This window comes from Talpa occidentalis, unplaced genomic scaffold, assembly GCF_014898055.3.
Source record: "Talpa occidentalis isolate TD23 unplaced genomic scaffold, MPIMG_talOcc4v2.1 talOcc4.16, whole genome shotgun sequence".
Classification (NCBI taxonomy): Eukaryota; Metazoa; Chordata; class Mammalia; order Eulipotyphla; family Talpidae; genus Talpa; species Talpa occidentalis.
Genome location: NW_023601653.1, coordinates 80,032,140 through 80,060,064, shown reverse-complemented (window position 1 = coordinate 80,060,064; position 27,925 = coordinate 80,032,140). Strand labels below are relative to the sequence as shown.

Below are 27,925 nucleotides of genomic sequence, written 5' to 3'. Positions count from 1 at the left end.
CTCTAGCCACTTCTCGGTCTTGTGAAAGAAATGAGGAAGGGATGTGGGATGAGGCCTGCTGAAGAGGAAGGAGAGGAAATAGGGGCCTCCTGCGTTTGTCAATCGTGAAGTTGAAAGTGTGGGTTCAGAAATGGAGCCCAAAGAAGAGTTTTGGGCTTTTTTCTTCAAGTGGATCTAACTTTCTAAAACGGCAGAGACTGCAGTTCCGGCAATCTGAGGGCAAGGCTGCCTCTCTAGAAGAGTGGGTGGGGAAAGCAGGAATTTGGTCACATGTGAGGAGAGAAAAAGAGGCTGGAAGAAATTGGGGTCAGAGGGGTTAGGATGCCCCACGGGTACCTCAGACATGTTTTAAAACAATTCATGGTTGGGCCTCCCTGGTGGCTCAGGGGTTAAAGACAATGCTACCAAGATATCACCAGCCACTGCAGCATGAGTTAGATCCTGGCCTTCCAGGGAGCAACCCACGTGGCACAGCAGACCTCTCCCGCCTCGCCTGCTGCTCCCCTCAGCTCGCCTGCTGCTCCCCTCAGCTCCCCTCAGTAAATCTACCTGTGCTGCTCCCCACTCTCTCTGGTGAATCCTCTCACCCGCCTCCCACCTTCTTGCACCTCTGGCTTGCACCCCAGTTATTGTATGCATAAATAAATAAATCTTAAAAAAATAACAATTCATTTACCTCTTTCCCCAAGCTTGCTGAGCTTCCCACACTCCTATCTGATTAAAAGCGCCCCCATCCACCTGGAGAATGGGCGTTATCCTAGCTCTTTCCTCTTCCCAACCCTTCCTCTGATAAGTCACTAATTCCTGCTTGACCTCCTAAGGCGCGATCATTCTCTCCTCACAACCATGGCGCTAACCAGGACTGGCTACAGAATTTGCGGGGCCTGGTGAATAACGAGAGAGCAGAGCCCCTTATTCAGAAAGGATCTCAAGACAGTGTCTCAGAGCATTAAACTAGCCCCCAAGCCTTCTAAGTGCAATTCCACAGTGGCAGGCCCGTGAAGCCGACTGGCGGGACCTAGGCCCTGCCTGCTGCTTTCCTGACCTGGTGCCTCTTTCCTGGTCTCTCTTGCCTCTGGCCTACACATTCCCATTCTTTATTTGGCCGAGTGCAAATTTCCCCATGGCCTTCAGGATAAAAACCCCAGCTCCTCAGCATAAGACACAGGCCTTCCTTGATCCTGGCCCTGCTCACCACTCCAGAATGCTCTGGAAGTCTCTTCCTCACACTCTGTGATGCTATGCATCCGGTTCCCTTGTCTAGAATGTCCTTTTATTTATCTCCCCCAGGCATCTCTCTGTGAACCCTTTCCCGAGCTCCTGCTTAGCTGCTGTTTCATTTCTTTTCTCTATGCCCATAATACACTTTTTTTTTTGGAAGTTTTATTTTAATAAAAAAGAAAGTCAAGGCCGTCCTGGTGGCCTGGGGGTTAAGTCAGCGCTATCACTGCTACAACCCACCACAACTGCCTGAGTTAAACTGTGCCAGGATGCTGACCCACATTTCCTAACCATATAGATTCCCCGACACACTTTGGAACAAGGGTCAGCAAAGTTTTTCTTAAAGGACCAAATAGCAAATATTTTAGATTTTGCTGACCAAGAGGCAAAATTGAGGATATCATAGGGGTACTTATGTAACCATTTAAAAAATAACCATCTGAGGGCCCCGCTGGTGATGCAAGGGGTTAAGTCTCAGCACTATGAAGCAATCCGCAGCCAGGGAGCTAACCCACATATGGCGCAGCAGACCTCCCCTGTGTCCCCGCTGCTCCCCTCAGCACTGTATTTCAGTCAGTCTGCCTGTTCTGCTCCCCACTCTGGTGAATCCTCTCACCCCCCCACACACACCTCTGGCCTATATCCCGGCTCTTGTATGCATAAATAAATAAATCTTTAAAAAAATAACCATTCTAAAATGGAAAAAACATGCTTGGCTCACATTCCATGCAAAATAGATAATGGGAATGAATGACATAGGCCTAGTGTAAAAAGAACTAGTTAAGGGCCTCCCCGGTGGCGCAGCGGTTGAGCGCTGGGTTGCAAAGCTGCCCGCAGCCTCTGCAACACCGGTTCGATCCCCGCCTGCTCCCCGGCCACCAGAGGAGGGTCCCACATGGCGCGCAGACCTCTCCTGCCGCCCGCTGCTCCCCTCAGCAGTGTACTTCGGTCCTTCTGGCTCTGGTGAATTCTCTCACCCTCCCCTGCTTCTGACTGTAAATAAACAAATAAATCTTTAAAAAAAAAAAAGAACTAGTTAAGCATTTGCACATTTACATTATCTGTCCCTTCACTAGACTACATGCAAGCAAGTATCACAGCTTCTTGTATCCCTTGTATCTAGCTGAGACTGTGCACAGCAGGCCCTCTTGCTAAGTGAATGGATGAATGAATGAACAGGAGCAAAGTCAGAACTCTGGCTGCTTTTTTCCCACCTTTCTTTTTTTTATTATTTTTAAACAATATTTGCCGCTCCCCACCCCCTCAGATTGAGTCCCCATAGAATTTCCTCCCCCAAGGCACCTATCTGCCTCCTTTCCTCTGTGCTGGGCTATCACATGGGACCTTGTGCCATTTCAGATCTGCTCCCAAACCAACCCAAGGCTTCTGGGATAACTCAGCCCTGTCCCTTGGCCCCTTGAGGATTTATTTATACACTTCCCACCCAAATCGCTTTCCCTGAGTTTTCAGCACCAAGGGGATTGTGCTAGCACCTGGGGGTGGGGGGACAGTCAGAAGCGCGGGAGGGTGAGAGAATTCACCAGAGCCAGAGCGGGGAGCAGAGCAGGCAGAAGGACCGAGGTACACTGCTGAGGGGAGCAGCGGGCGGCAGGAGAGGTCTGCGCGCCATGTGGGACCCTCGCCGGTGGCCGGGGATCGAACTGGCGCTGCAGAGGCTGCGGGCAGCTTCGCAGCCCAGCGCTCAACCGCTGCGCCACCAGGGAGGCCCTCCTGACAATTCTTGACAAAAAGAGCGGAAGGAAATGGAACTTGGGCCTCAGCAAGAAGTGAGATGACTTTGGGGTAAGTCTTTCACCAGTCAGAGCTCAATGAGTAGTTCAGGAGGTAAGGGAGGAAGTGGCTGCGATTGGGTAACTCAGGAGTTTTCTGTTCTTTCAGGCTAGTATAATAGGAGACAGGAGAGCAGGGTACCTCCGGCCGGGAGCTTCAGTGCCCAGGACTGTTCTTTCAGTGAACTGGACTTCTTCCACTGGAGAGAGAATTGAACTTGGGAGACAGGTGAGTCGCTTTGGGCTGGGTCCACTTTGACTTTCTCTGTCTTCTCATCTGCCAGGTGGTAAAACAGAAAAGAATTGAGACCTGTATGTGTGGGCAGCCACAGCAGCGTCCCAAGTAGAGAGCGGGCACTCCGGGGAGGGCTGAGGGGTCGGAGAAGGAAACAGAAAGGATGGACAGCGCTGGGGTTACTGAGAGTATCTGGATGGATAATGAAGAGGCCTGGTGTTTGGAGAGAATGACACTAAGAGATATTTAGATAAGAACTTGGGAAGGTCTTTGAGAACGGAGATGACTAAGACAACCTCAGGAGGAGACTGGGGATCTGGAGATGAAACTGACCAGGTGCGGCTCTGGAGGCTGGTGCCCTTCCGGAGCAGTCAGGTGCCCAGGAAGCCAGAATTATTCAAGGGATTTCAGTTCAAGGCCAGATCTGACTTCCTCTTCTTTTTCTACCCATTCCTCTTCAGCCTCCATTATGTGGAACATCTCCAACGCCAGCTTCTCCTGCTACCACGAGTCTGTGGTGGGCTATCGTTACGTTGCTGTCGTCTGGGGGGTGGTGGTGACTGTGACAGGAACCGTGGGCAACGTGCTCACCCTGCTGGCCTTGGCCATCCAGCCCAAGCTCCGTACCCACTTCAACCTGCTCATCGCCAACCTCACATTGGCCGACCTGCTCTACTGCACCCTTCTCCAGCCCTTCTCAGTGGACACCTACCTCCACCTGCACTGGCGCACGGGCGCCACCTTCTGCAGGGTCTTTGGGCTGCTCCTTTTCACGTCCAACGCTGTCTCCATCCTCACCCTCTGCCTCATTGCCCTGGGACGCTATCTCCTCATTGCCCACCCAAATCTCTTTCCCCGAGTTTTCAGCGCCAAGGGGATTGTGCTAGCACTGGTGGGCTCCTGGGTGGTGGGGGTGGCCAGCTTTGCCCCCCTCTGGTCCGTCTATATCTTAGTCCCTGTAGTCTGCACATGCAGCTTTGACCGCATCCGAGGCCGGCCCTACACCACCATCCTTATGGGCATCTACTTTGTGCTCGGGCTCAGCAGTGTGGGCATTTTCTATTGCCTCATCCATCGCCAGGTGAAGCGCGCAGCAAAGGCGCTGGACCAGTACAAGCTGCACAAGGCAAGCATTCGCTCCAACCACGTCGCTGGGACAGATGAGGCCATATCTGGTCGTTTCCAGGAGCTGGACAGCGGGCTGGCATCAGGAGTGCCCAGTGAGGGGATTTCTTCTGAACCAGTCAGTGCTGCCACCACCAAGACTCTGGAAGAGGACTCAGCAGAAGTGCAGGGGCAGAACAACAGCAAACAAGCTAAGCAGACGGCAGAGAAAAGCCCTCAAGGCGCGCCCACTAACACCAAGCCAACTAGAGGAGTCCACAGAGCTCAGGACTCTCCGTCAGAGTTTGGGAAGGTGACTCGGATGTGTTTTGCTGTGTTTCTCTGTTTTGCCCTCAGCTACATCCCTTTCTTGCTGCTCAACATCCTGGATGCCAAGGTCCAGGCGCCCCGGGTTGCCCACATGCTTGCTGCCAACCTCACCTGGCTCAATGCTTGCATCAACCCTGTGCTCTATGCAGCCATGAACCGCCAGTTCCGCCAAGCCTACGGCTCCCTCCTAAGACAAGGGCCCGGGAGTTTCCGTCGGCTCCGTTAGAAGCATCTCCCCAGTCACCAGAATCCAGCACTGGCTTCCCCAGGAGGAATGTGGCCAGCCGATGTGGTAGTAGACGAAAGGAAAACCTGTGAACCTTTCCACAGACAGCCTTCCCCCTCCCCTCCCCCGCCCAAACCCCCAAACCCGGCCTCTCTAGTCCTTTTGTTGTTTTAGCCCTAGGTTGCCCAAAGTGCACCTTATTAATAAATGAGTTCTATCCTTTTAATGCTCAGGTGTGGACCTTTGGGAAAGAAGGAAATAGGGCAGGGGTGGTTGGAGCTGGCACCTAATAGTTGAGGGGAGCTGGCACTTAGGGCAGAGCAGGGGCAGGAAACAGTGGGTGCCTGGGACACAGCCTTCAGCTGAGAGGTGTCCAGGGGTAAAACCTGTGAGTTGGCTTAGGAGAACTTCCCAGAAATGGCCCCTACTCCTAACTACTGCTGCCGGGAACCCCCAACCCCACGAACAGGTTCCTTCACCTTAAAATCTTTGCGATCCAGCCTTCAGAGCCACTCCCGTAAGTCCAGATCTCTGCTCCTTGAACTTTGCAAAGAGAATGGTCAGGAAGGACTCCTTGCCCTGTGGAAAGGGGCTGAGCTTAGCTGAGGTAATGGCAGGCAGGAGTCCCAGCCGCCAGGGGTCACTCTGGTTGGAGATAATTCACCTGGGTCCTGGGCCCTGTTCCTCCAGAATGGGCACTTCTTGCCATTTTAGATGAGGGAAGCAGAGCACAGAAAGTAGATAAGAGGGTCCCGGGACGAGGCTGAGGAGAGCCCAACCTTTTCCTTCCTCCAACTTGACCAACAGCTGCCACCCGCGTGCAGGCGGCTGCTCAAGCCCGAAACACCTGTGGCCACCAGGTGACGCTAGTTCTCTATTTCCTTCCTGGCTTTCCTGCTGAGGAGCGTCGGCGTCAGCCCCACTAAGAGTCAAAAGACCACCCCCTCCAGATCAGGGCCAGGGAGGCTGGGACCCAAGGATCTGCACCAAAATCTTAGGAAGAAAACCGATGAATTAGATATTAATTATTCGTGAGCTATTTGTCTACTTCTTTGGGGCGGGGGTCAGGCTGCTGGGCTGGCCCTGGGGATAGAACGTGAGTCGTGCCACCGCAGCTACAGGCTGTCCCCTCGCTGCTCTGAAATCCACGGCTTGAGAAAACCAAAAGTGAAGTTCCGAGAGATTCGGACAAGGATGGAAGAATCATCGGATGGACTGAGAGCCTCACAGCACACTTCAGGCTCCAGGTGCCCAACCTGGAACATGTGCTTCTTAGTATCCTCCTTCCACAAAATTCACCCTAACCTACTCTAAGTCAAGGTGAGGCTACTGAGGCGAGGCCCAGACAGGTGGGTGAACAGCAGGTCCAGTAACGGAACACAGCCTGGGAGCAAGCAGTCGGGGTTCCAGCCCAGGTTCTCTGATAATTAGCTCTATGAACTTCAGCAGGACTCTGGGCCTCAGGTGCAAAGTTGGGGGTGGGGTACACTCTTACCATGCGCCCAGGATTGTTCTAAATCCTGTAAATACATAGTTTTTTAAAAAATTTATTTATTTATGCACACAAGAGCTGGGGTACAGGCCAGAGGTGTGGGGCGGGGGTGACAGGATTCACCAGAGACAGAGTGGGGAGCAAGAACAAGCAGACTGACTGAAATACACTGCTGAGGGGAGCAGCGGGCGAGACCGGAGAGGTCTGCCACGCCATGTGGGTAGCTCCCTGGCCGGCCAGGGATGGAACTCGCGCTGCAGAGGCTGCGGACAGCTTCCCAGTGCGGTGCTTGACCCCTTGCGCCACCGGGGAGGCGCTAAAAGGGTTCACTTTTCATGTCCCTTGAAGGCAATTCAAAAGCTTTGGCAAGTAGGAAAAGAAACAACCAACAGCAATGTGGACTGAGGTTAGACCTCAGGCGGGACTTTCCAGTTATCGGGTACTGGAAAAAATGACTCGGGGGACACCGGAGGGAGCCTGGACTGTGCGACCTGAGAGACGGCGCGTACCACGAAGCAGCCCCTCCCCTCTCAAACGCCCCCGCCCCTCATTTTCCTCAGGGCTGAGGGGACGGCGCGTTAGCCGGGCCGCCTCCCCTCGCGGGCGTCCGTCTCGCGGGCGGGCGTGACGCGCGGGGCCCCGCGCCGGATCCCGCAGGGCGCGAGCTCGCGCGTTTTTCGGGTTCGCGTCCGCCTCTTTGTCTCTTTATCTCTGTCAGTCTCCCGCCCGGCCGGGCGCGACCGCGGACGCTCTCTCAGGTGGCTCTTTGTCTCTCCCCATCTGTCCGGCTCTCCTGGAGGGGAGGCCGGCTCCATCTCCCGCACCTCCGCCAGCGCCTTTTTTCTCCTCAGCGCCCCGCGCCCCCGCCCCCGCCCGCGCCCCCGCCCGCGCCCCCGCCCGCGCCCCCGCCCGCGCCCCCGCCCGCGCCCCCGCCCGCGCCCCCGCCCGCGCCCCCGCCCGCGCCCCCGCCCGCGCCGCTCTCGCTCGCGCGCACTCTCTCTCTCTCCCTCGCTGTCTCCTCCCGGCAGATTTATGGTCAGCCCAGGGCCTTTCATTGGCCCAGCGCTGACAGGACTTGATTTAACGCCGCCGCTCATTGGCTGAGCTTGACAGGCCGATTTACGAGTCGCTCTACCATTGGCCAAGGCGCCGGGGCCCTGATTTATGGCTCGGTGGCTGCAGGAAGGGGGCGCCGTTGGGGAGCGGGGATGCCCCTCCCCTCGGCGCCGGGGCCGTCTCCCTCTCCCCTGCTTTCTCCGCTTTCTCCCCCTCCCCTCAGGAGCTGCGCTCCCGCTACCTGTTCCTCCACCCCTCCCTTCTCTTCCTCCCGGGGGGCGGGGGGGGGAGGTGGGGTGCGGTGGTGACGGGAACTGAGCTGAGGGGAGTGTGAGGGGTAACGTGGCGAGGAATCTGGGGGGCAGGGATGGGGTGCAGTGGGGAGAGACGGGGAGGTTGCCGAGGGAGAGAGGACCTTGCGCTGAAGAGCGGAGGGCGGGCAGGGTGGAAAGGGGTGAAGGAAAAGGCTGACGAGACTGAGGGAGGCAGGAGGAGGCCGGAGGGGCGCGCTGCGGGGAGCAGGTGGGCTGGGGAGCCGGGCGCGGCTGACTCTCAGACCTCACAGAGTGAGAGGGACATTTCCTCCACAGACAATGGCTCTGAGAGAGAGGCTCGGAGGAGCCAGGACTAGCCAAAGGCCCGCTGGAGAGGGGAGGGAGGCTCAGGGCGCGAGAGCGCTGGGTACTGCCAGGGAGACCGGAGTCATGGAGGCAGGCCTGTGTGTGCAGTGAGGAAAGGGACTATTGAGACAAACTACTCTCAAAGAAGACCATGAGGGCCTCCCTGGTGGTGCAAGGGTTTAAGCACCGCACTATGAAGCAATCCCCAGCCTCTGCAGTGCGAGTTCGATCCCCGGCCAGGGAGCTACCCACATGGTGCGGCAGACCTCTCCTGTCTCGCCCGCTGCTCCCCTCAGCAGTGTATTTCAGGAGATCCGCCTGTTCTGTTCCCCGCTCTCTCTCTGGTGAATCCTCTTTCTGGTGAATCCTCTCTCTCACACATGCATCTCTGGCCTGTACCCCAGGTCTTGTGTGCATAAATAAATCAACCTTTAAAAAAGTAGACGACCATGAGGACAGGCAGGTGCCTTCCTGGGGAGACCATCTCCTTCCTCGAGGCCGCAGCAGGATCCCCATTCCCTGCGCCTCACTCCTCCCCCTCGCCCATCTCCCCCAGCTAAATTTATGACTTCAGGGCTGGCCTTCAGGAATTAGGAATATTTATGCTTTCTTTGAGAGTAAAGTTTAGAAGGTGATAAATAAGGGGCCGAGGTGGGGTGTGCAGCTGGGGGCTCCTATTTTTAGTGTGGCCACTTTCACAAGGCCCCCCACCCACCAATTCCCTCTCATCCCGAGCCAGAGAAGGGAGCACTGAGGGAGGCCGGGAATGGGTTTCGAATACCAGGAAGAGTTTGCTTCTAGAGAGGCCCTCAGAGGACTGCAGTTCTGCAGCAGAAAGGATTGGAGGCAGGTGGGGGAGGAACTTTCCAAACATCCTGGCATTCTTATAACCCCTGGAGTGCAGTTAGGTATTTCTGCAGATGAAGAGAAATAGGGAGAAGTCGGTTTCCCCTTTACCCCCCTAAGTTCAGTTGCTGAGGAATAGGGAAGAGGAGCCAGGAAATTCAGAGGCAGGTTGCTCTGGGAGGTCACCTCCCTCGCAGGCGAGAACTATTTCAAATGCCCCACCCGCCAGAGCCCTCGGCCTGGCCCAGGCCTCTGGGAAAGGAGGCTGGGAACGCGGGGCTCTGGGCATCTCCTAGGAGTCTCAGCCCACCAACCTGTCCACCCCCACTGCTGCCTGTGAATTGAAAACAGCCAATGGTTCTCCATACTCCTTGCCCTGGGCCTCCAGGAAGTGAGGGAGGGGGAGAGGCTCTGCTCCCAGATCCACATGCTTTCTCCAGCCCTCAGCTGTAAGAGCCTAGCTGTGACCCCCAGCTCAGTCTACCGTAGCCTGGGCTTGGGTAAGTGGTGAACAAAGATGGGGGGGCTAGGATATAAAGGTGGTCTAAAGAGAACAGAGAACTGGGGAAGAGCCGCACCCCCAACATACTGTGCCCACCGTTCACTAAGGCCTTAAACAGGCCGGCCACAGTGCATGCGTGGACACTACCCCACACACACTCACACACACTAAACCGCTGCCTGTTGTGGGAGAAGGGAGGGGCGAAGGGTCTCGACTGGCCCTTTAAGAGCTACTTAGGGTCAGAAAGCCTGGGCTGCACTGGGGGAAGGAGCTGATGTCAGAAGACGGATGGGCAGCAAGATGGGGATTGATGCTAATGGGGGAGTTAAAGCTAAGTACCCAGACACTCAGAGGGCAGAACTGCAGATCTGTCTTCCTTATGCTCACCCCCCCACCCTCCCCAAACCAAGGCTGTAAATCTGCCTTCTCAATTGGGGGGAGGGGGGGAGGAAAACCAAGATGCTCTCTTCTCCCTTTTCCTGTTTTTTCCTTACAGTGCTGCCCGCCCTCACCCCATTCTTTTGTCCTCTCCCCGTTTCTCCTCCTAATCTAGCACCCTTTCCCACTGAAATTTCCAGCTGTTGGCTTTCCATCAGGCATTGAGGGGATGGCTTCACCTTGTAGAAGCTTAAAAGGAAAATTCCAAGGTCTCAGCAAGGACTCCAGGGTGGGACTGGGCTGCGGGATTGTGGTGAGAGACTGGGGAGACTGGAAGCTCCCAGCTGCCTCAGTTTCTCTTCCCTCCACCCTCTTCTCGCTGGGAAGTAACTCTAGCAGCCTTGTCCCAGGACGATAAGGTGAAGGCAGGGAGCGGGGGTTGGGGGCTAGGCGATGGGAGGAACGCCAGAGCTTCCGAGCTGGGCTTGTGGAGGCCTCTGGCACACACGGAGATGCTGGAGGGGCCAGCAGGCCTCGGAGGCCGCTAGGGAAGCAGCAGGAGCTGTCCACCAAAAGATAGATGGTCTAGTTTCTCGGAAACTCCTAGATCGCACCGTTCCCTCTCCTTGAGCACCACACCCTGCCTGCTGAGTAGAGGCAACTTCAGGCCAATAGTCAATTTACTGTAAAGGCAGGGTCCAGTTCCTCAGACTTCTCAGGAGGCGCTGGGGGCTCAGGCAAGAAGGCCTTCTCAGAGGCGCTGGAGGCGTTACCCTGGGGAATTCCATTCCTTCCTTGTCTTCCGGGTGAGACTGTATTTCCTGTCTCTCAGGACCCATAAGCACCCTGATCTCCATCTCCACTGGTGGTCAAGCCCTTTTTTGAGAAGTCCCTCTTCACCTCCTCTGTTGCGCTGCTAATCCTGAGCTCCTTTCTAGTCTTGGCAGCAACTGATACCTGAATGCTCCCTGGGTCTAAATCCTCCTTCAGTATCCATAAGAGAGTGACTCCAAGTCATCAATGTCTTCTCTTCCCTCCTCCCAGGTTTTCCTTCAGAGGCCTAAATCTCCTGGAGGGCATCCTCTGTTTACTGAACCCTCGGGTACCAGGGAGAGAGCAAGGGTGCAGTGGGAAAAGGTGGGGGTTGTGAGAGGAGCCCAGGAACCCGGGCTTCCAGTCTCACAGCATCTGGCCAAACACTCCCTCCTGTCCAGGGAGGTCAGCCACTGCCCTCAGCCCTGGTCTCTGACTGCTTCTCTATCCTGATGATAAATCCTGTCTTTGTCTCCCCTCCAACCCAGGCCCCAGGCGGCTGAGGGTCAGAGGCTGGGGGAGGGGTCAATGTGGAGGAGGGAGAGATGCAAGCAGAGTGGGAGGAGAAGATGGACAGGAGCAGCTGGGGAGCAGGCATGGGGGTGGGCAGCGAGGGGCTGGGGCCTCCTGATTCCGCAGATCCTGACTGCGCATTCCGGCAGGTCTGCATTCCAAGTGAGAAAGCCAGGATTCCTGAGATATGGACATCCCAGGGGCTGGTCCCCAGCACCAGGAGTCCTGGGAGAGGGGTTTGGTGTGGGTTGCCTCAAGAAGGAGGCAGCTGCAAGAAATGGAGAATAATAACATTGTGGGAATATTCTCTATCCCCATCACAGCCCCTTGCACGCTCATTCCTCACACACGCACACAGACGTGCGCACAACACACACACACAAGATTTATGGCCCATCAGCAGGAGGGAGCCCAGGAGAGCCAGACTCCCCCATGCCAAGCCCCTCCCCACATGCCTTCCCTGGCTGTGACTTTCCTGTCTCCATCTCTCCATTCTCCTTCTCTGCTCCCAGTCTTGTTTCTCTCTTTGCAGCGGTTCCCTCACTCTCCCAGTTTGTTATCCCGGCTTTCTGCTTCCCGCTATAGCCTCTTTGTCTCTCAGTCACTTTCCCCCTCTCATTGTGCTTCTCTTTCCAGCTTCCGGTCCCACACCTCCTCCCCCACTCCTACTCTCTTGGCCTTCCCATCTGTTCTGCCGCCATGGCTCTTTGGCCAAGCCATCCCCTACCTCACTCCCAAGCCCTCTGACCAAGGCGGACAGTCGGGCTGCATGGAGGCGTGAGGAGGGAAGAGGCTGGTGGTCTGGGGTCCTATGTTCTGTGTTACGAGATGGGATGGTGGGGGGTGGTGGCGGAAGCCAGGGGACCAGGAGAGAAACTGGACTTGGGGAGGAGGGGCGAAGTGGGAAGGAAGAGACATTAATAGAGAAAAGACACCGAAGGGTAAACACCAAAGAGAAAAGAGTAAGGCCTCAAGTTTCCTTTCGAGCATGTTTTGGGTCAGTCCGAAGGGGAGGAGCTGAAGGGCACCTGTGTCAGACACTGAGCCACAGACCCAGAAACAAGATTTGGAGACCCAGCCAGAAAAACAAAGATGCCCTGGGCGCCAGGCCATCACCAGTCTGGGGCCCTCACCTACACGGGAGGGAGGGTCTCCTACACCTTTCTCTTCTGCTGTCTCCTGTCAGAGCGCAGGCGCAGGCTCCCTCCACTTGCCCCCACCTACCCTCTTCTCCGCCCCCAGGAAATGAAATCAGCTCGGACTGTGCTGTCCTCAGTCCTGCCGATGGACGCTCCCATGGGGGAAGCAGAGGCCAAGCACCTCTGCCCCACCCGTTCATTCTCCAGTCTAGGAGCTGGGGCCTAAACAAGTCAGCACCCCAGGGAGGGAGTGGGAGGAGGCCGTGCCAAGAAGGCCTCTGTCGCGGGAACTGGTGGGGGACAGGGGGAGCAGGAACACTAGGGGAGGGAGAGGAGCTGGAGGGGAGCACTTGAGGAAGAGGGCCTGAAGCACTAAATCACCCTGTGGGGGGGCTCCCTCTGCCAGAGCTCAGTGGGGTGGGGAAAGGATAGACATTGGGGAAGGGGGGAGAGAAGGATGGGGAATCGCCACATCTGGCAGGCAGGTGTCTGGCACTGTTCAGGCAGGCTGCAGTCACTTTCCCCGCCAGAGGGGAGGAAGGGGGAGGGGAGGAGGGGCTTCCAGAGTCCCCTGGGAAAGAGGGAACGGCTCACAGACAGAGGCCCCAGTCAGAGAGAGAGCAAGGGAGGGAGTACCAGGCTCTGCGCCCCAGTCTTTGCTCCAAGCAGTGCTGGATGTGTTTGCTTGGGGTCCTGAGAGAACACTGCTGGCCGGAGGGCTGGGAACGCCGGGGTACCCGAGTTCCATTCCTGGTGGGAAACAGAAGCAGCTGCACAGGTTCCAATCCGGCCAGCCTGGGAGAACAGGCTCAGAGAATTCCAGATCTGAGAACCGGATAGAACTGCATTCTCCACACCACCACTGATCAGCACCCCTAATCCTTTTGCTGACCCACAGCCACCCCCACTGTCCCCAGTCAGTGCTGGAGGATGAGCAGGAAGATCAGGATGGTCAAACTGGACACTGCAGACAGGCAAACGCTGACACCTGGCCTTGACTGCAGGGGACACACCCAGGCGGTTTTTTTCCTGTCTGTCTGCTGAGGGGGACTCCCAGGCACTGATGCCCATAGTTGAGAACTTAATAGCCGGGTTCTCAGAGCAGCCTAGGCAGGCCTGGACCGCTGTCGGTTTCGGCCTAGATGGAGAGGCTCCTCCCACTCCTGTTACCTTCCTTGCCCGACCTTCCCCATCTGAGGCCCTGCTGCGGTCTCCCTTGCTTAATCCTGCCATCGCAGGCCCATCTCACGAGCAGTAGAGGTGGCCGAGGCCCCCCTGCCCATGGCCGTGCAGAGGAGGGCTCCCCACACTTGCCCCTCCTCAGAATCCTGCAGAGGAAGGGGGAAAGAAAACCAAAGCATTCTGTCGCCGCGGCAACCATAAAACCCCCAGCTAAATCCATCTTGTGAGCTCACCGCCCCATTAAGATGCAGGGCCAGGCTCTGCGCCAGCCCAGCCACATTCATTTGTGCGAATAAAGGTGGAGGGGGGAGGGGAGCAGGCTCTGGAGGGACGGGAAAATGGCGAGAAGAGGTTATTTACACCACCGTCCTGACCTTCTGGAGCAGCGCTGGCTCCGATAAATAACCCGCTCAGCGCCATTTCAGAGCAGGAGTGGGAGGTGCAGCAAGGGGGCAGGGGCTGGAGGAGAGCCCCACGCAGGTGCGCGGCTCTGGGTTACTAATGGCTGAGGCGGGAGCAGGCAGCTGGCTCTGGGGCTGATGGGGGGAGAACTCAGTTCCCCGGGACTCCCACTGAGAAAATACCATCCCCACCCCACCCCTGGCGCCAATTTCCAGGCGCAGGACGGAGAGATGCCAAGGAGGCAAACAGCCCCGTAAATTAGGGATTTGGGGGAGTCTCTGAGGTAGGAGGAAAGAAATATTATAAGATGGGGTGGAGGGGGGAGAGGAATAGGAGCAGCTGCCAAAAAGAGAGGAAGAGGAACAGAAACACCACACAAAGGCAGTTTGGAAAAAGAAATCTGTTTTATTCCTCTTTGCACAGAGCAGTACATGACGGTGGCGATCTCCTGACTCCACACAACCCTTCCACAAAAAACGCCCCCTCGAATGTGCCCAGCATCCACCCACCCCACCTTCGGTCTTGGAGAACTGGCACGTATCGGGTAGGGCAGAACGCTTAAGTCTCAGGAAGGTTTTTTGAGGCATTTTTGTGGGAAGGTCTGGGTTCAAAGGGTGAGTGTTCTCTCCTCCATCTTCCAGGGGAAAGCCAAACCTCAAAGGTTTTCTGGAAAAAGGCACCTCTCTCATGACCGAGGGAGAGGAAAAGCCGGGGCCTACCGCCTGGATGCAAGGCTGAGGCAGCGGGAGGACAGGGTTAAGCAGCAGACTGCAGACCCGAGGCAGAGGAGTGAAATGCATGTGGGGGAGCCAAGGGGACTGAGGGAGCCCAGAGGTCCAAGTCATAAATTCCACCCCCTCCCCAGTTCTGAGCAGAAACTCTTCTTTCCAAGACTAGAATGGAGTTTTAGTTCAGTGACTGGCTTGGCTCCAGGGTACAGAAAGGACAAGCCAAGCCAAGATCCCATGGAGAGTCAAGGTGGAGAGTTAAGGTAGCAGACCAAGAGACAGACACTCCCGCGAGGAGCCACAGCAGTTCTGAAGCCAGGAGCCAGGACCGGGGTACACAATGCAGCTGGGACTGAAACACAGAACTCACAAGTCCTCTCCAGTACTTTAAATCACTGCTTGCTCCACCCTGTCCCCTGCCTATGAGCTCTTCCCAATCTTTTCCAAGGCTGGAAAATAGGACAGTAAGACGGAAGTACAGAAAAAGCTGAAGCCAGAAGTAGGGCTGCAGCTGGGGCTGGATATACCTCTTCCCCCCACCCCCACTCTCTCTCTATGGAGAGAATTCTCTCGCCCTCCCCTGGATGGACATATGGGCTGCTGGGATGAAGGCCTAAAGGCAAGGGAGGAAAACACTCAGCACATTCTTTCTTCTGCTTTGATCTGAAGTATAGCTGCAGCAAAGGGCACAGAAGTTGAGGGGCAAATGTGGGGCGGGGGAGGAGGGGCAGGAGTGCCTGGAGCATAGTCCATGCTCCTTCCTAGAAAGCGGGTGCTTCCCCGGCTCTCTGTACAAATCTGCTGGGAGCTTTACTCCCAGAACGGCAAAAAAGAGGGAGAAGGATATGGGTAAGGAGGGCGGGGGGCAACCACAAACAGAATGGAGGTTGAAGGATCTCTTGTGATCCCCGAGATGACCCTGAGAGCATCAGTTGGGGGACTAGATGAGAAGTCACAGCAGACATGTGGATTTTTTGAGGGGTGAGGAGCCAGGAACAATGGGGTCTTCACCGAAGGAGCGACCACTTGATCTGTTCTTTGGCTGACTGCAGCACCTGCAGGACAAGGGTGGCATTGAGGGATCTGCTGGGGGGCAGGGCAGGGATGGGGACAGGGGCTCTCCTTCCCCTCACTTGCCTTCCCTGTCCTTAGAAGAATGGCAAATAGAAAATCCCCAAGGATAGAGGGATGGGAAGAAGCTCTCTAAGGCCCTAGAGGACTGTCAGTTTGGGAAATTCCAAAAAAATTCAAATCCACTGGGGGGATGAAGAGAGAAGAGGTATACCTGGGAGGAAAGAAGAAAACTGGGGGTTACTGGACATGTTTAAAAAAAAGGGGGGTACCACATCCAGATGGACTTGTTGGTGAGATTCCACATGGATAGAAAAAAGAATTCCTCCCTTAACCCTCCCCTCCCATCAAGTAAACAAATCTATCTGTAAAGTAGCAGGATGGATCTGCAAAACCTGCCTCTTCTGGAATATGTATTTTCAGCTTAGCCCTCATTTGAATAATAAGAGAAGAGAGAGAGTATGTGTGTGCACACACGGACCATCTGCTTAAGGCAAACCTCTGCTGGGGAATAAATCATTGAATGAGGCATAAGGCAGGGAGGATTTGAAGGGTGCAGAGCAAGGCTCACAACCACAGCTCACAGGAAACTGGGCAGGATTTGGGGTGGAGTAGGGGGCATCTGGCTGTACTCAAGTCCCAGTTTTCTGGAATAACAGAGAGCCAGAGAATATGTGTCTTCAGTTTCCGGTCTCATGCAGACTTGAAGGGTTGGGGTGCAATGCTATTCTAGCCTCTTTAGGGGCCAGTGCGTCTAGTGAGGGAAAAGGAAGACAGCCATACCTGAGACACGGTCTGCTCCGTAAGGGGCACATCTTCACCCTACAGCAGAGAAACAAGCATTCAGTGGGGGAGAAAGCTGGAGTGAGACCTGACTGCAGTTTAGTAAGGGAAAAAGGAAGCTCTGGTCTTTTAAACTGAAGCCCTAACTTCTTAGTTCCTTCCAGGGATCACTGCAACCATGATTTTGTGTGGCCAGAGGGACTACGAACAAAAAAGGGTCATTTTATCCATTTTATTTGGGTCATTTTATTTTAAGGGATGAAGACTTTCTAGAAGATTAATTCCAAGTAATCAGCAGGTTATCTGATCCCCAACTTTGGTGTGGGGACCTGACTCCCTAGTCACAAAAGACCTTCCCTGAATATCAATCTCACTAGGGAAAGGATGAGGGGGAGCCAGAGGTAGTTTAATGGATCCCGCAAGGCCTGATGGGTAACGGCAGCATGTTAATTTGAAGAAATAAACTGCTGCAACAGCAGCCTGAGAAGGGGAAGGAGGGAGCTGATTTGGGGAGGGGGGAAGCTCTCTCTTGCCACATAGAGACATATGTTAGAGGAGAAGATTAAACTATGCAAATGGAGCCCAAGGCAGTTAAGGGAAAAGATTTCCCATTACCCAGCACTGTGAGATTTCACTCTGTGGAGGTCAGAGCCGGGACATCTATGAACGCTCTGACATCTCCACACCCCCACAATTTGCTCGTGGGCTCTCTCTGTACCCACCGTTATCTTCCCAGCAGACTTGAAGCTTCTATGGCTAACTTGGACGCCCCTTTCTGATATCACTAGCACCAAAGAGGACTGCAATTCCAGCAAGTACTTCCTAATGGAGAGGTGTTGTCCTCAGTTAAGTAAGATTGTAAAAGACAAGAAGGACATTCCTCTGCCTCAAATGACTAGGATCCATCCCCACGGAAGTATAAACCGACCTAAAGTCCGTTTATAATTTCAGAACCATTAATAATATCCTTTTATCTAATCACTGATTCAATTAGTATGTATGAATTGTCCACCGGTACCAGGTAAGAGGAGGAAATATATTCCTTTTGCTTGCTTTGGGACAATGAAAATTTGAAAGGGAAGACGTTGCATAGATCTTATGAGCCCCACCCTTCCGTGCACTCAGCAGGTCTGGCCTGTGAGGGGGACCAGATGGGGCGATGTAGGGGAACACAGTCTACTTACCCTTAATGCCACTCGATGTACCACTTGCTGGGGATCGCTCTCTAAGATCACCCTACAAAGACAAAGAAGAGACCACCGTTCATTCTGTCCTGATACCTACTGTGGGGACTCTGACCACCTGGCCGACTTACCTTAGTACAGGGGTCAGTCACCCCACCCCCTCACCCAGACACAGGAGGTCTACGCAGCTCTGAGGAACTCACCCTCCATCTACGATTTCATCCACGGCCAAGAAGAGCCCTTCCATGTTCTCCAGCAGAGCTCGCTTTTCTACATTTTTCCTGAGTCCCCAAGAGAAGAAAAAAACCAGCTGTGTGTGAAAGAAATCCTAGGAGATCGTCTGAACTGGGGACCCTAAACTAGACTAATGAACCACAAGGAGGAAGAATACAGTAAATAAGAACTTTTTAGTTAATTCCCTCTAAATCCTTTCCTATACTTTATTTGCTGAGTAAGAATCAGGAATGTCAGGAAGGAGAGTGAGAAAAATACAATTTCTAACTGTTCAAGGGTTGACGATCCAGAGCTACTGCTTCCTTCCTACCTGCCATGATGCTGCTGTGACATAAACATGGATACCGGTGGGAAGGAAAAAAAATAAACGGAGTAAAAACTCAACCCGGCGGTGGCAGGAGAGTAAGAGGTTGAGTACAAACGCTATTCACACTCAGGCTCCAGTAATCCTTCTAGCCCTCTCTCCACTGTCTGCCTCCCCCTTCCTCACCAGCTCTGCTTGGGCCTTGAAAAGAAGCCCAATGAGGGAGTTGGGAGCAGTCAGGACCCGCATCTACCAGCCTCAGATCCGGTGGTTGGTGCATGTGGCCACTCACATCCGTCAGTTTGACTTTCACTAGATCACCCGAAATGAAGCCTATTCATTCACCTGGCTAAGAAATAAATCATCCCCTTCCTGAGGAAATCTGAGCCATTCGCCCTGCTGATTTTGTGGGGCTGAGAGCGCCTGCTGTTCAGCTCCGGATGGCTGTCTGTACTGGGTTCACTTGGGAGCTGCTAGGGGAATGGAGTTCAGAGCCCTGGATGTTTTCAGAAAAAGGAGCTTATACCTCTTCTTTTGCCCATCTCCATGGGGAGGTGGGAGGGGAGGAGAGGACAAACGGCACACACATTCTTCCTGTTCTATAGAAGGGGAAACTAAGAGCTTGAGGTGAGAAGCAGAACCCCACCTGCACTCCCAAGGTATGATATTTCACCTGGGACAATCCCTATGCGTGCCCTTTCCCAACCTCTAATGTAAAGAATGAAGCCCAGGAAAACAGCTTCAGGGTGCATAGAAGTCTGACAGGCCTACTGGGGAATAGGAGTGCAGACAGAGAGTTGAAGATTTGTTCCCTCCCAATTCCTCTCCTTAGGAGAATTATTCCACTGGAGGGACACAGCGTCCATCCCATCCTGCCCATCAGTGCAAATTACTCTGAAATTATAAGTCCAACCTCTCAAACTAAGCTGACTCCCGAAGCTTCCACTGATTCCTCTACCAACCCTGGGTCTGAAGAAGTGACTTTTCTCCCAAACGGATGCCAGAAATGGCCTGCTCACCTCAGCATCTGGCTCAATGAGTCGAACAGGCAGTTCAGAACAGCCATGAGCATTAACTGTTGGGAGACAGAAGTAGCACATAGGTAAGGTTCAAGGCCCTGAAAGCTGCCACCTGAGAATAAAACCCTATCATTCATTAAACATCAGAGACACAGGCTTTCACAAAGGACCAAAAACTTAAGGTAGAAGCGAGAGTGAAACAGGAAGAGGACCTGTGGTTTCTCATATAAATAAATGCTGCTATGTGATCCCACAATTTGAGGTCTCTGGCCACTGTTCAAACAGAACTTTCCTGTCTTAGTCCTCTACGTTTTTGCCAACTGTGTATGTGTTATCTGGTGTCTTAGGTAGAGAAATCATTAACCAAGTAATAGCTGAGGTCAAAGAGTTAGTGGAAAGAACATGGGCTTTGGAGCCAGACAGATCCGAGCTTAACCCCACTGAGCCATTTTCCTAGAGGTGTCACCCAACCCTGGGAAAATCATTAGTTGAGCTACATGAAACTACAACTTTTGTTTTTTTGTTTTTTAAAAAAAGATTTTATTTTGTTTTGCATAGAAGAACTGGGGTGTAGGCCAGAGATGCAGGGGGGTAGAGGATTCACCAGAGACAGAGTGGGGAGTAGAAAAGGCGGATCTACTAAAATACACTGCTGAGGGGAGCAGCGGGTGAGACAGGAGAGGTCTGCTGTGCCATGAGGGTCAGCCTCCTGGCCAGTGATCCAGCTCCGGCCACGGAGGTGATAGCGGTGAGACTTAACGCCTAGGCCACCAAGGAGGCCCAAAACTACTACTTCTGTGGTTCAACAGTGGTCACATACAAGTTAGTTCATATGGTTCGTTTCCTCATCTGTGAAACAAGGGCACTAATGTCTACAGTTCACCAAAGTGCTGTGAGGTTTAAACAGCAGGGTACTTTACAAAGCACTTACAGCAATTACAACAGTCCAGTGAGAGCTGGTTCCCTCTAACTTGTACTTTTGCCAAAAATTACATGGGGGCTTATTTTTAGTTATCTACTGTCCTAGAAGTTTGCTACCTGAAGTAAACAGCTTTTCCTGCCTATAGGATGCAGATTAAGACTACACCCCAGTCTTCTCAAGTGATGCAGACTGTGGCTTCAACAAGACCTAGAATGCTGGCCTCCCTGGTGGCACAGGGGTTAAGCATCAGCACTATCAAGCTATTGCCAGTCACTAAATCACCCAGTTCGAACCCCAGCTAGCCAGGGAGCAACCCACATGGCACAGACCTCTCCTGTCTCGCCTGCTGCTCCCCTCAGCAGTGTACTTTGGTCAATCTGCCTGTTCTGTTCCCCACTCTGTCTCTGGGGAATCCTCTCACCGCCCCCCCCCACCCATGCCCCTAGCCTACACCTCAGTTCTTCTACACATAAATAAGTAAATCTTAAAAAAAAAATTCTGAAAACAAAAAACCACCATCCAGGGAAGGTCACTGATAATCTATATTAATAAGTATTAAAACATACGTGATGATTCCTGCATTGAGATGTAAGATAGGTCTGGGGAAAAAACTTCCCATTCCAGGCTGATTCATCACTAGGTCATGTTTGTGAGGCCGCAGGGATCTCTGCCATCATTAGCCTGGGCAGAAGCCGGAGGGCCATCATAGCCCCATGGCCAGAACCAGTAACTGTGTCTTGCCTGTGGTTTAGGAGGGAGGGTCAGAAAGAGCAAAGGGTAGAGAGTCTCACCTCATTTTCATAGGAGCTGCCAATCACGTAGAAATAGAGATCAATACTGCTTTTGTAGACCACTGTCAGGCCTTCCAGGAGGGCAATTTCACCTGGAGTGGGGGGCACAAAAGGAGGAAAAATGGGTAGCCTGACACAAGGAAGGAGGACAGAGGAGTTGCCATGAACTCCGGGTTATCTAGCTGTTTTGGGCTGAGGTCAGGTAGGTCATGATGACCCCCCAAGACAGAAGTTGACCTACTTTATCTTTCTGAGTGGAGGCAGAAGTATCTACTTGGCGAAGTCTAAATGCATCTTCTCTTCTAACCACCCTCCCCCCCACTATCCTTATTTCCCTCCTTGTGTATGAGACAGGATACTAGTCGATCCTTCGGAGGTGAAAATGCAGAGCGGTCACCTTTACAGACTTCCATTTACCTGCCCTAATGGATGCGGTACAATAAGCAGAGCTGCAGTTAAATTTGTCAAGTGAGGCTCATAAATCCAGGGACTAGACAGGTAGCTAACAGCCAACCTTCCAGCACGGTATTCCCGCGTGAGGTACACTCACCTCCCCATTACATTTCTGAAGAGTTTATTATATGAGGGGAGGAGGAAAAAAGAGAAAAAGGAGGCAGTCATTTTATCCTCTCTCTGCAGTCCTGCTCCACCCTCTCCCTCAACACAGGGAACGGTGAAAGGAAAACGACATACTGTCAGTCCGATGGGTCTTGTTGAAAATGTTCTTCTCAAAGGCCTTTTGCTCCTTGACACTGGGATAGGTGTCGTCATAGTACTGGTCAGAGGGAAAAGAGATGGGTTCCGTCATTAGAGCCCGGAGCCCAGAATGATTAGCGACCGTTTTGCCCTGGATCTTTGCCTCTCTCCTTCAAGGCAAGGGGTGAGAGAGAAATACTAACATGAAGGAAGAACTGTCGAGGCAGGGAATGGGCGCTGAGCAGTAGAATATCCCCACCCCACCCCCCACCCAAAGAAGAGTTGAAAGGCCCCTGCTAGAAGCAACTCCACCTCGGAGTTCTAAAACTGTGAAGGCCGAGGCCTGCACGCCTTGTAACGAGGCTCTGACTCTGTGCGCCCTCTAGGAGAGTGAGGCTTCTCAAGGGCCTCCAGGAGCTTCCCCACGTCAGGGTGCAGTGGTGAAGAACACAAAAGGCACTAACTAGCAGCCAGAACACTTCTTTCAGATCCTCATTCACTGGATTGTGTTGAAGAATAGGAAAAGGCCGCAAAAACCTCCTCTAAAGAAAGGGAAAGCGGGGGCCTTTCTGGTGGCGCAAGGGGTTAAGCACCGCACTATGAAGCAATCCACAGCCTCTGCAGCACAAGTACGATCGCTGGCCGGCCAGGGAGCAATCCATATGGCGAAGCAGACCTCTCCTGTCTCGCCCGCTGCTCCCCTCAGCAGTGCATTTCAGTCAGTCCACCTGTTCTGTTCCCCAGTCTGTCTCTGGTGAGTCCTCTCACCCTGCGGCCCCCCTCCCCCGCATCTATGGCCTGCACCCCAGCTCTTGTATGCATAAATAAATAAATCTTTGGGGGAAAAAAAAGGCAAAGCTACCATAGGCTTTCTCACATCTTAGCTTTCCTTTCTACACACTGAAAGAAGCAGGAGGCAACCAGTGCATTGCTGAGCATACTCCCGGGCTCTCCCTGGCAAGGGGGCGGAGATGCGGGCTGCTAAATGGCTCTGCTCTTTAGGGGCTAATCCGTCGCAGTCAGCTGAAGACCTATGACAGGTCTGGCATTTAGTAACTGGATAACTGTTTCAAAAGGTGTCCTGCATAGTTACATCCAATTACAGGGAGGAACAGCTGGTGAATTCTAAACTAATCTCTACCTGCTGATTGATTTATGCTATGCTCACTCGGAGTTAATACACCAGGGACAGAAAAAAATCTCCAGAGGAGGGGGAGCATACAGCAGGAGAGGAGAAGGGGTGTCCTTTCTCCTCTCTTTCAATGGATCCAAAGTTAGAAACATCACACTGGGGAAGTCAGGAGAAATTGGTGGTGACTGCAAAGCTGGGGCTGGAAGCCTGGAACTGCAAGAGAATTCCCTGGGGAAACCCGGGCTGGGTGACAAGGTGGGAGGGAAAGGGGACAGGGAGGATGGGGGTGGGCAGGCCAGGCCGCTTCTCACATCTAGACGCTGCTTTGTTCAGAAAGCAACGTTCCTGAGCTTTTCTCTGCTGTGATGCTGATAACGCAGGAGATCAAAGCAGGGAAGCAGGGCCACTAAGAGACGGAGCAGGTTAAGTTTTATCTGAAATGGTCATGGGGACAGAAGAATTCTCAAGATCACAATACTAAGGGACCTCTGAGTAAGTCTTGTCTTGCTCCTAATTTGAAAGGGGCTCTCACCTTGGCAAACAGTCGATCTCCATCATTGTCCAGAATCAGGATGGCTTTGACAGTGTACAGGGAGGGCTCCTGAAGAGACAAGAAAAAACCCTTCAGTCCTGAAGGCTGCTGTCACCTGGCGCCTCAGATACCTGCCCCTAGTCCCACTGAGGGTGCAAGGGGACGCAGAGGGGACTCTGTACATGTCCCCTAGCCCCACCTGTTTAGATTTTGGCATTTCCCACTGAAAATGACCACATGGTGGGAACTGAATGGAGGAAGGGGGCGTTCCACAAAGGACTGCAAAGCAGCATCAGTTCTCTGAGCCTGGCTCATACAGAGGCCCAGAGCAGTCCTGCTGTTATTTCCAAATATTAAATATTATGCTACAGTTATTTTCCAAATTACCCTCCCTCTCTGATCTCCCAAGCAGGTGGGGATGGAACATGACCAGATTCATTAATAGGCACTGCGCGAGGCCATTTGAAAATAGGGTTGAATGCCCCAGTGTACTTGGAAGTTTCTGCAATCCCAATGCAGTGGCAGTGCGGAGACATAAAGCCAGCCTTCTCTGAAGCACCCACACTCTGAGCAGCAGGAAATGAGCATGCGAGAGTGTGGCTGCGCGGCACACACCCCCCCCCCAATTCTGAATGCAGCCCAGCGAGACATCCCTTTCCCAAGATTTCCCCACGATCCTCATTCCTCGGCTACACCCCCAGTGCCACCACTTAGCTCACAGACAAACACTAACCTGAATTTCTTTTTCTACCACAAATGGAACTTCAAGGATACTGGCTGAGCTGAGCCTCAGTGGTTACACTTACACACAAACAACGACAAAGCAAAAAAGTTCTCCTGCAACTTCTAGGAAACCGCAGAGGACAAAAGCCGAGGGAGAGGAATGCGCGGGCGGACCTGCAGACTCGCCTCCTCCGGCTCGCTCATCCATCTCACCTGCCGTACCCCTCTCCTACCCTTGCCACCTCCCTTTCCTGGCCGTCCACAGGAAACCCACAACCCTCACCGGGGCCAGACACATTCTCCAAGCATGTGTTGTACAAAGACCCGCCCAAGAGTGAGGAAAGAATCCTGGCTAGGCAGCGCTGCGGCCCCCACACAGGTAACCCGCCCTGTGAGGCTCCAGCAGGTTTATGGTTCCGCGAGAGTATCAACCCGAGCTTGGGGAGTTCAGAACAGGAGGCAAGGGAACTCGGCCTTTGGAAAACAAAGAGATGAAGAATGCAAGCTTTCCGCACTTGATGCTTGAGAACGTAACTCCATGCTTTGCTCACCGACTTATCCCAAGTGTTCGGAAGAATACGTGCCACGTCTTAAACTCTTAACATTCGTCGAATGATTGAGAGAATAAGTGAAATTTGAGAATAAGGTCAATGCGTCACCATGCAAGAAGCATGGAAAGGACCGTCTGAGGAGGAGACTTTCACACAGAAGTGGGTTTTCTGGGTGGTCACTTTGGGGACTATTACGCCCAACTTATCCTTCTCTGATAAACATTCCCTAGAGACACCCCACCTTTATCCATTACTCTCTGAAATACTCTCTCAAGCTGAGGAACTCTGTGTACAGCAGAGGGGAAGAGTATCATCTAACAGGTCACACACAGAAGCAGCTTTTCTGACTCCTAATTCCCCAGAGAAAGATCTTCCCATCAAGCCACTGGGATCCTCAGTTCACCAAAAGGGAGTTACAATGGGAGCGAGTCTCCTTGGTAGGGGAAGGAGATTCAGGAGACATCATTTCCCCCACACCTTTCCCCCAGGAGTCTTGGCTGGGTTCCCCCCTCCGCATTCACTGCGACCTTCGAGAGCCTCCCGACGGTTTGCGCTGGGCACTGAAATGGCGCAGGGAACCGGCTCCCGCAGAGCCTGGCACCCCTAGAAAGAACGGGACCTCAAAGAGAAGGAAAGCCCTGTGGTCACTGGCCAAGTGGGAGTCAGAAATGTCCTCTGTGGCCAATGGGCTTGATGCCTAGACGGCTGGCAAGAAGAGACACAGGCAGCCTGCGATCTGCCTAGGTTCTTGTCACTGGCTCCCTCCAGGATAGTACCTAGAAATGGAAACACTGGCTTTTCCCGGGAAGGATAAGAGGCAGGCAAAGGATCGGATTTATTACAGTGCTGGAAAGGGCAAGAAGGTACGAGAGAGAAGGCTAGTGATGCCAGGCTTCCAAAGGAATAACCACACTAAGGAAAGCTGAGCTTCTAGGCAAGAGCGTTCAGGCTGCCTGAATTCTCCACTGCCACAGCTGGAGCCAGCAGCTTCCCCTTTACTTCTCCTGCCACCTCCTGACTGCAGCTGGTTCCACCAGCCTGGGGCCTTTATCTCTCAGGAGTGGGGAGGGCAGGAGTCCTCTCCTACCATAAAACCTGCCAGTTTAAAGGCCCCAGAAGCCATTACTGATAATGTAATTTCATTTTAAGTTTTTGCAAAGGGCAAGTTTATAAATAACTCCTAGATACTGAGAAATGGGCTTTCTGGGCAAGGGACAAGGTTGACCTTGTAGCACATTAAATGCTGATTACGGAGAAAAACCCTACAAGCTCAGGCCCATGTCCAAAGGATTTTTAAAAGATCTATTCTTCCCTCCCACATGGGTAGCTGCTAGAAAGCTTTCGAGACAAAGTTCTGTGATGCACTGACTTTCAGAGAGCCACAGCCTGAGTGTATAACAGAACTTCACCTCAAATGCTAATGGTACCTGGAAATGATGTGTAGGCAGATTGGTTTGCGGGAGGTTGGTGGCTCAGGTTAAGATTTTCATGTAAATTTTTATTATCAAGAAAGCTGGACTGGACTCTCCAGGAGAACCGAAACAACGCTGAACAAGCAACTGGCCTGCTGCAAAAGACTCTGATCTCAATCAGGGGCTTCCAAAGCCCAGTATAAAACATCAACATCTCCCAGTATCCCCTCCCCCAGCACACAGAGGGCGAGGGAGGAGGCATCATTCCTAGTGCTGCCCCCTGTGGGCCTCTGGATGACCTGCAGCTTCCTCAGGATTACAGACATGAGCAAAAATACTCCAAAGGCAGCTCTGGATAAAAGTTCTCCCTTCGTGAGTCTTTTAAATCTAACTAGGAGAGATGGGCTCTGAAAAAGCACTGAATTAAGCCTATTCACAATGTACCTAGTAAGGGAACACTCTGGGGTCAGACAGTGATACGCAGGAGAGTGTGGTGAGAGCAGGCAGACAGGATATTTGAGACCTATGACTAATTACTCTAAGATTCATGGGGTGGGGGTAGAGAGCAAGAAGCCTTTGTAGAGTTAGAAGATGCCATCCACAGAGCTGACAGGGCCCAAGGAAGTATCCAGTGGGATTCCTAGTCAGTTCTTTACTCCCCACTTACAGAGAACTAGAAACAAGATGCTCTCCCCTCAACCACATTTATAAACAGTATCAAATCTTTCTGCCGGCTTGTGTCTGGGCAAGTGTGTTCTCCTTTCCTCTCTCCTATTAAACCCAACCTTTTTGGATAGTAAATAAATAAACAAACACCAAGACACGTATTTTGCTCCCTGACCGCCAACTTCTTTAAAATGAAAAGCTCTTTTGGGGATTGAGAGCTCCAGATTGTCAGGCGTAAGCCTAAAGACTTCAGATGAAAAGAGCAGCGTTAGCTGGATGCTATGACAGGGAAGAGCAGTTTTCAGACACTGACCAAGGCTCTGCTTAGACGCAAGCAGCACAGCTCAGGGAAGAACAGGAGCCACAGGGACCACAGAACAGCACACGGCTGACATGAGACCAAAGGTTGGCTGTAAAGAAGAAACCAAACTCATGTCTTAGGAAGGAAGCACTGAAGGCCGGAAGAGACTCCCTAGCAAGAATGTTCCTGTCTGTCTCACACACAGTGTGACAGCACGGTCACCAAGACTTCTGACACTGCAGAAGAAAATCCCCCCTAAACTCCTAAAATGTTTTATAGTCCTGCGTTATATCAGCCATTAACTGCAGTTTTACCTTTCTCTGGGACTCAGCTTTCTCATCGGAGAAATGAAGCCTGACCCACATCAGTTAAGGTTAATACTTTTTTTGAGTTACAGCAGACCCCTTTGATAAGCTGATGAAATCTATGGATCTTGTTACTACAAAAATACACATTCACAAATTTTTATGATTTCATGGGGTTCATAGATCCAGGTTGAGAATTAAGTGAGAGTCCCTCTGAAGATAATAAGATGGGATGGGGAGGAGAGGGGAGAGGGGGGAAATGAGGCTACTTTTGTAAATCATTCACTCTTCTCTGCCCAGCACCAAGTAATGACTTCAATAAATACGTGTGTGGCCTTCATAAATTAATAAATCTGATGGAGAAAACTAACACAGCCAGCAGGGGGAGCAAAGGTCAGTTCCACACCCCACCAGCTTTTGATGACGAAATTTGGTGGCAGTGAGATAATTAAGACAAAGAAAACAAAGTCCCAAGCTTTTCAGGAACACAAAGCCTTAGGAATTTTCTTAAAACTCGGACAGTCTAGGGCCTCCCCGGTGGCGCAGCGGTTGAGCGCTGGGTTGCGAAGCTGCGCGCGGCCTCTGCGGCGCCGGTTCGATCCCCAGCTGCTCCCCGGCCACCAGAGGAGGGTCCCACATGGTGCGCAGACCTCTCCTGCCGCCCGCTGCTCCCCTCAGCAGTGTACTTTGGTCCTTCTGTCTGTTCTGCTCCCTGCTCTGGC

The 27,925-nt window shown here is 53.0% G+C and overlaps 2 protein-coding genes and 1 long non-coding RNA gene across 4 annotated transcripts in view; 1 reads left to right on the top strand and 2 right to left on the bottom strand.

The window, feature by feature from the left end:
* Nucleotides 1–2,945: 2,945 nt before the first annotated feature.
* On the bottom strand, nt 2,946–13,767 carry LOC129146012 (uncharacterized). Its single transcript, XR_008552314.1, has 3 exons — nt 13,436–13,767; nt 5,386–5,485; nt 2,946–3,288 (listed from the first exon to the last, which is right to left on the bottom strand). It is a non-coding gene; the product is annotated as an uncharacterized LOC129146012 (long non-coding RNA).
* Nucleotides 3,716–4,914, top strand: GPR84 (G protein-coupled receptor 84). Its single transcript, XM_037514904.1, has one exon. The coding sequence runs from the start codon at nt 3,716–3,718 to the stop codon at nt 4,904–4,906; it is 1,191 nt and encodes a 396-aa protein (XP_037370801.1). The 3' UTR covers nt 4,907–4,914.
* Nucleotides 13,768–15,221: 1,454 nt separating the features above from the next.
* Nucleotides 15,222–27,925, bottom strand: part of COPZ1 (COPI coat complex subunit zeta 1) — a 40,325-nt gene continuing 27,621 nt past the window's right edge. For both annotated transcript variants that reach the window (XM_054696684.1, XM_037514903.2), the window contains 8 exons: nt 23,246–23,314; nt 21,579–21,660; nt 20,886–20,977; nt 19,173–19,228; nt 17,819–17,896; nt 17,616–17,667; nt 16,432–16,470; nt 15,222–15,632 (listed from right to left, as the gene is read on the bottom strand). In XM_054696684.1, the coding sequence (XP_054552659.1) occupies nt 15,585–15,632; nt 16,432–16,470; nt 17,616–17,667; nt 17,819–17,896; nt 19,173–19,228; nt 20,886–20,977; nt 21,579–21,660; nt 23,246–23,314 (516 nt within the window). In that variant the 3' untranslated portion in view covers nt 15,222–15,584. The remainder of the gene's footprint in view (nt 15,633–16,431; nt 16,471–17,615; nt 17,668–17,818; nt 17,897–19,172; nt 19,229–20,885; nt 20,978–21,578; nt 21,661–23,245; nt 23,315–27,925) is intronic.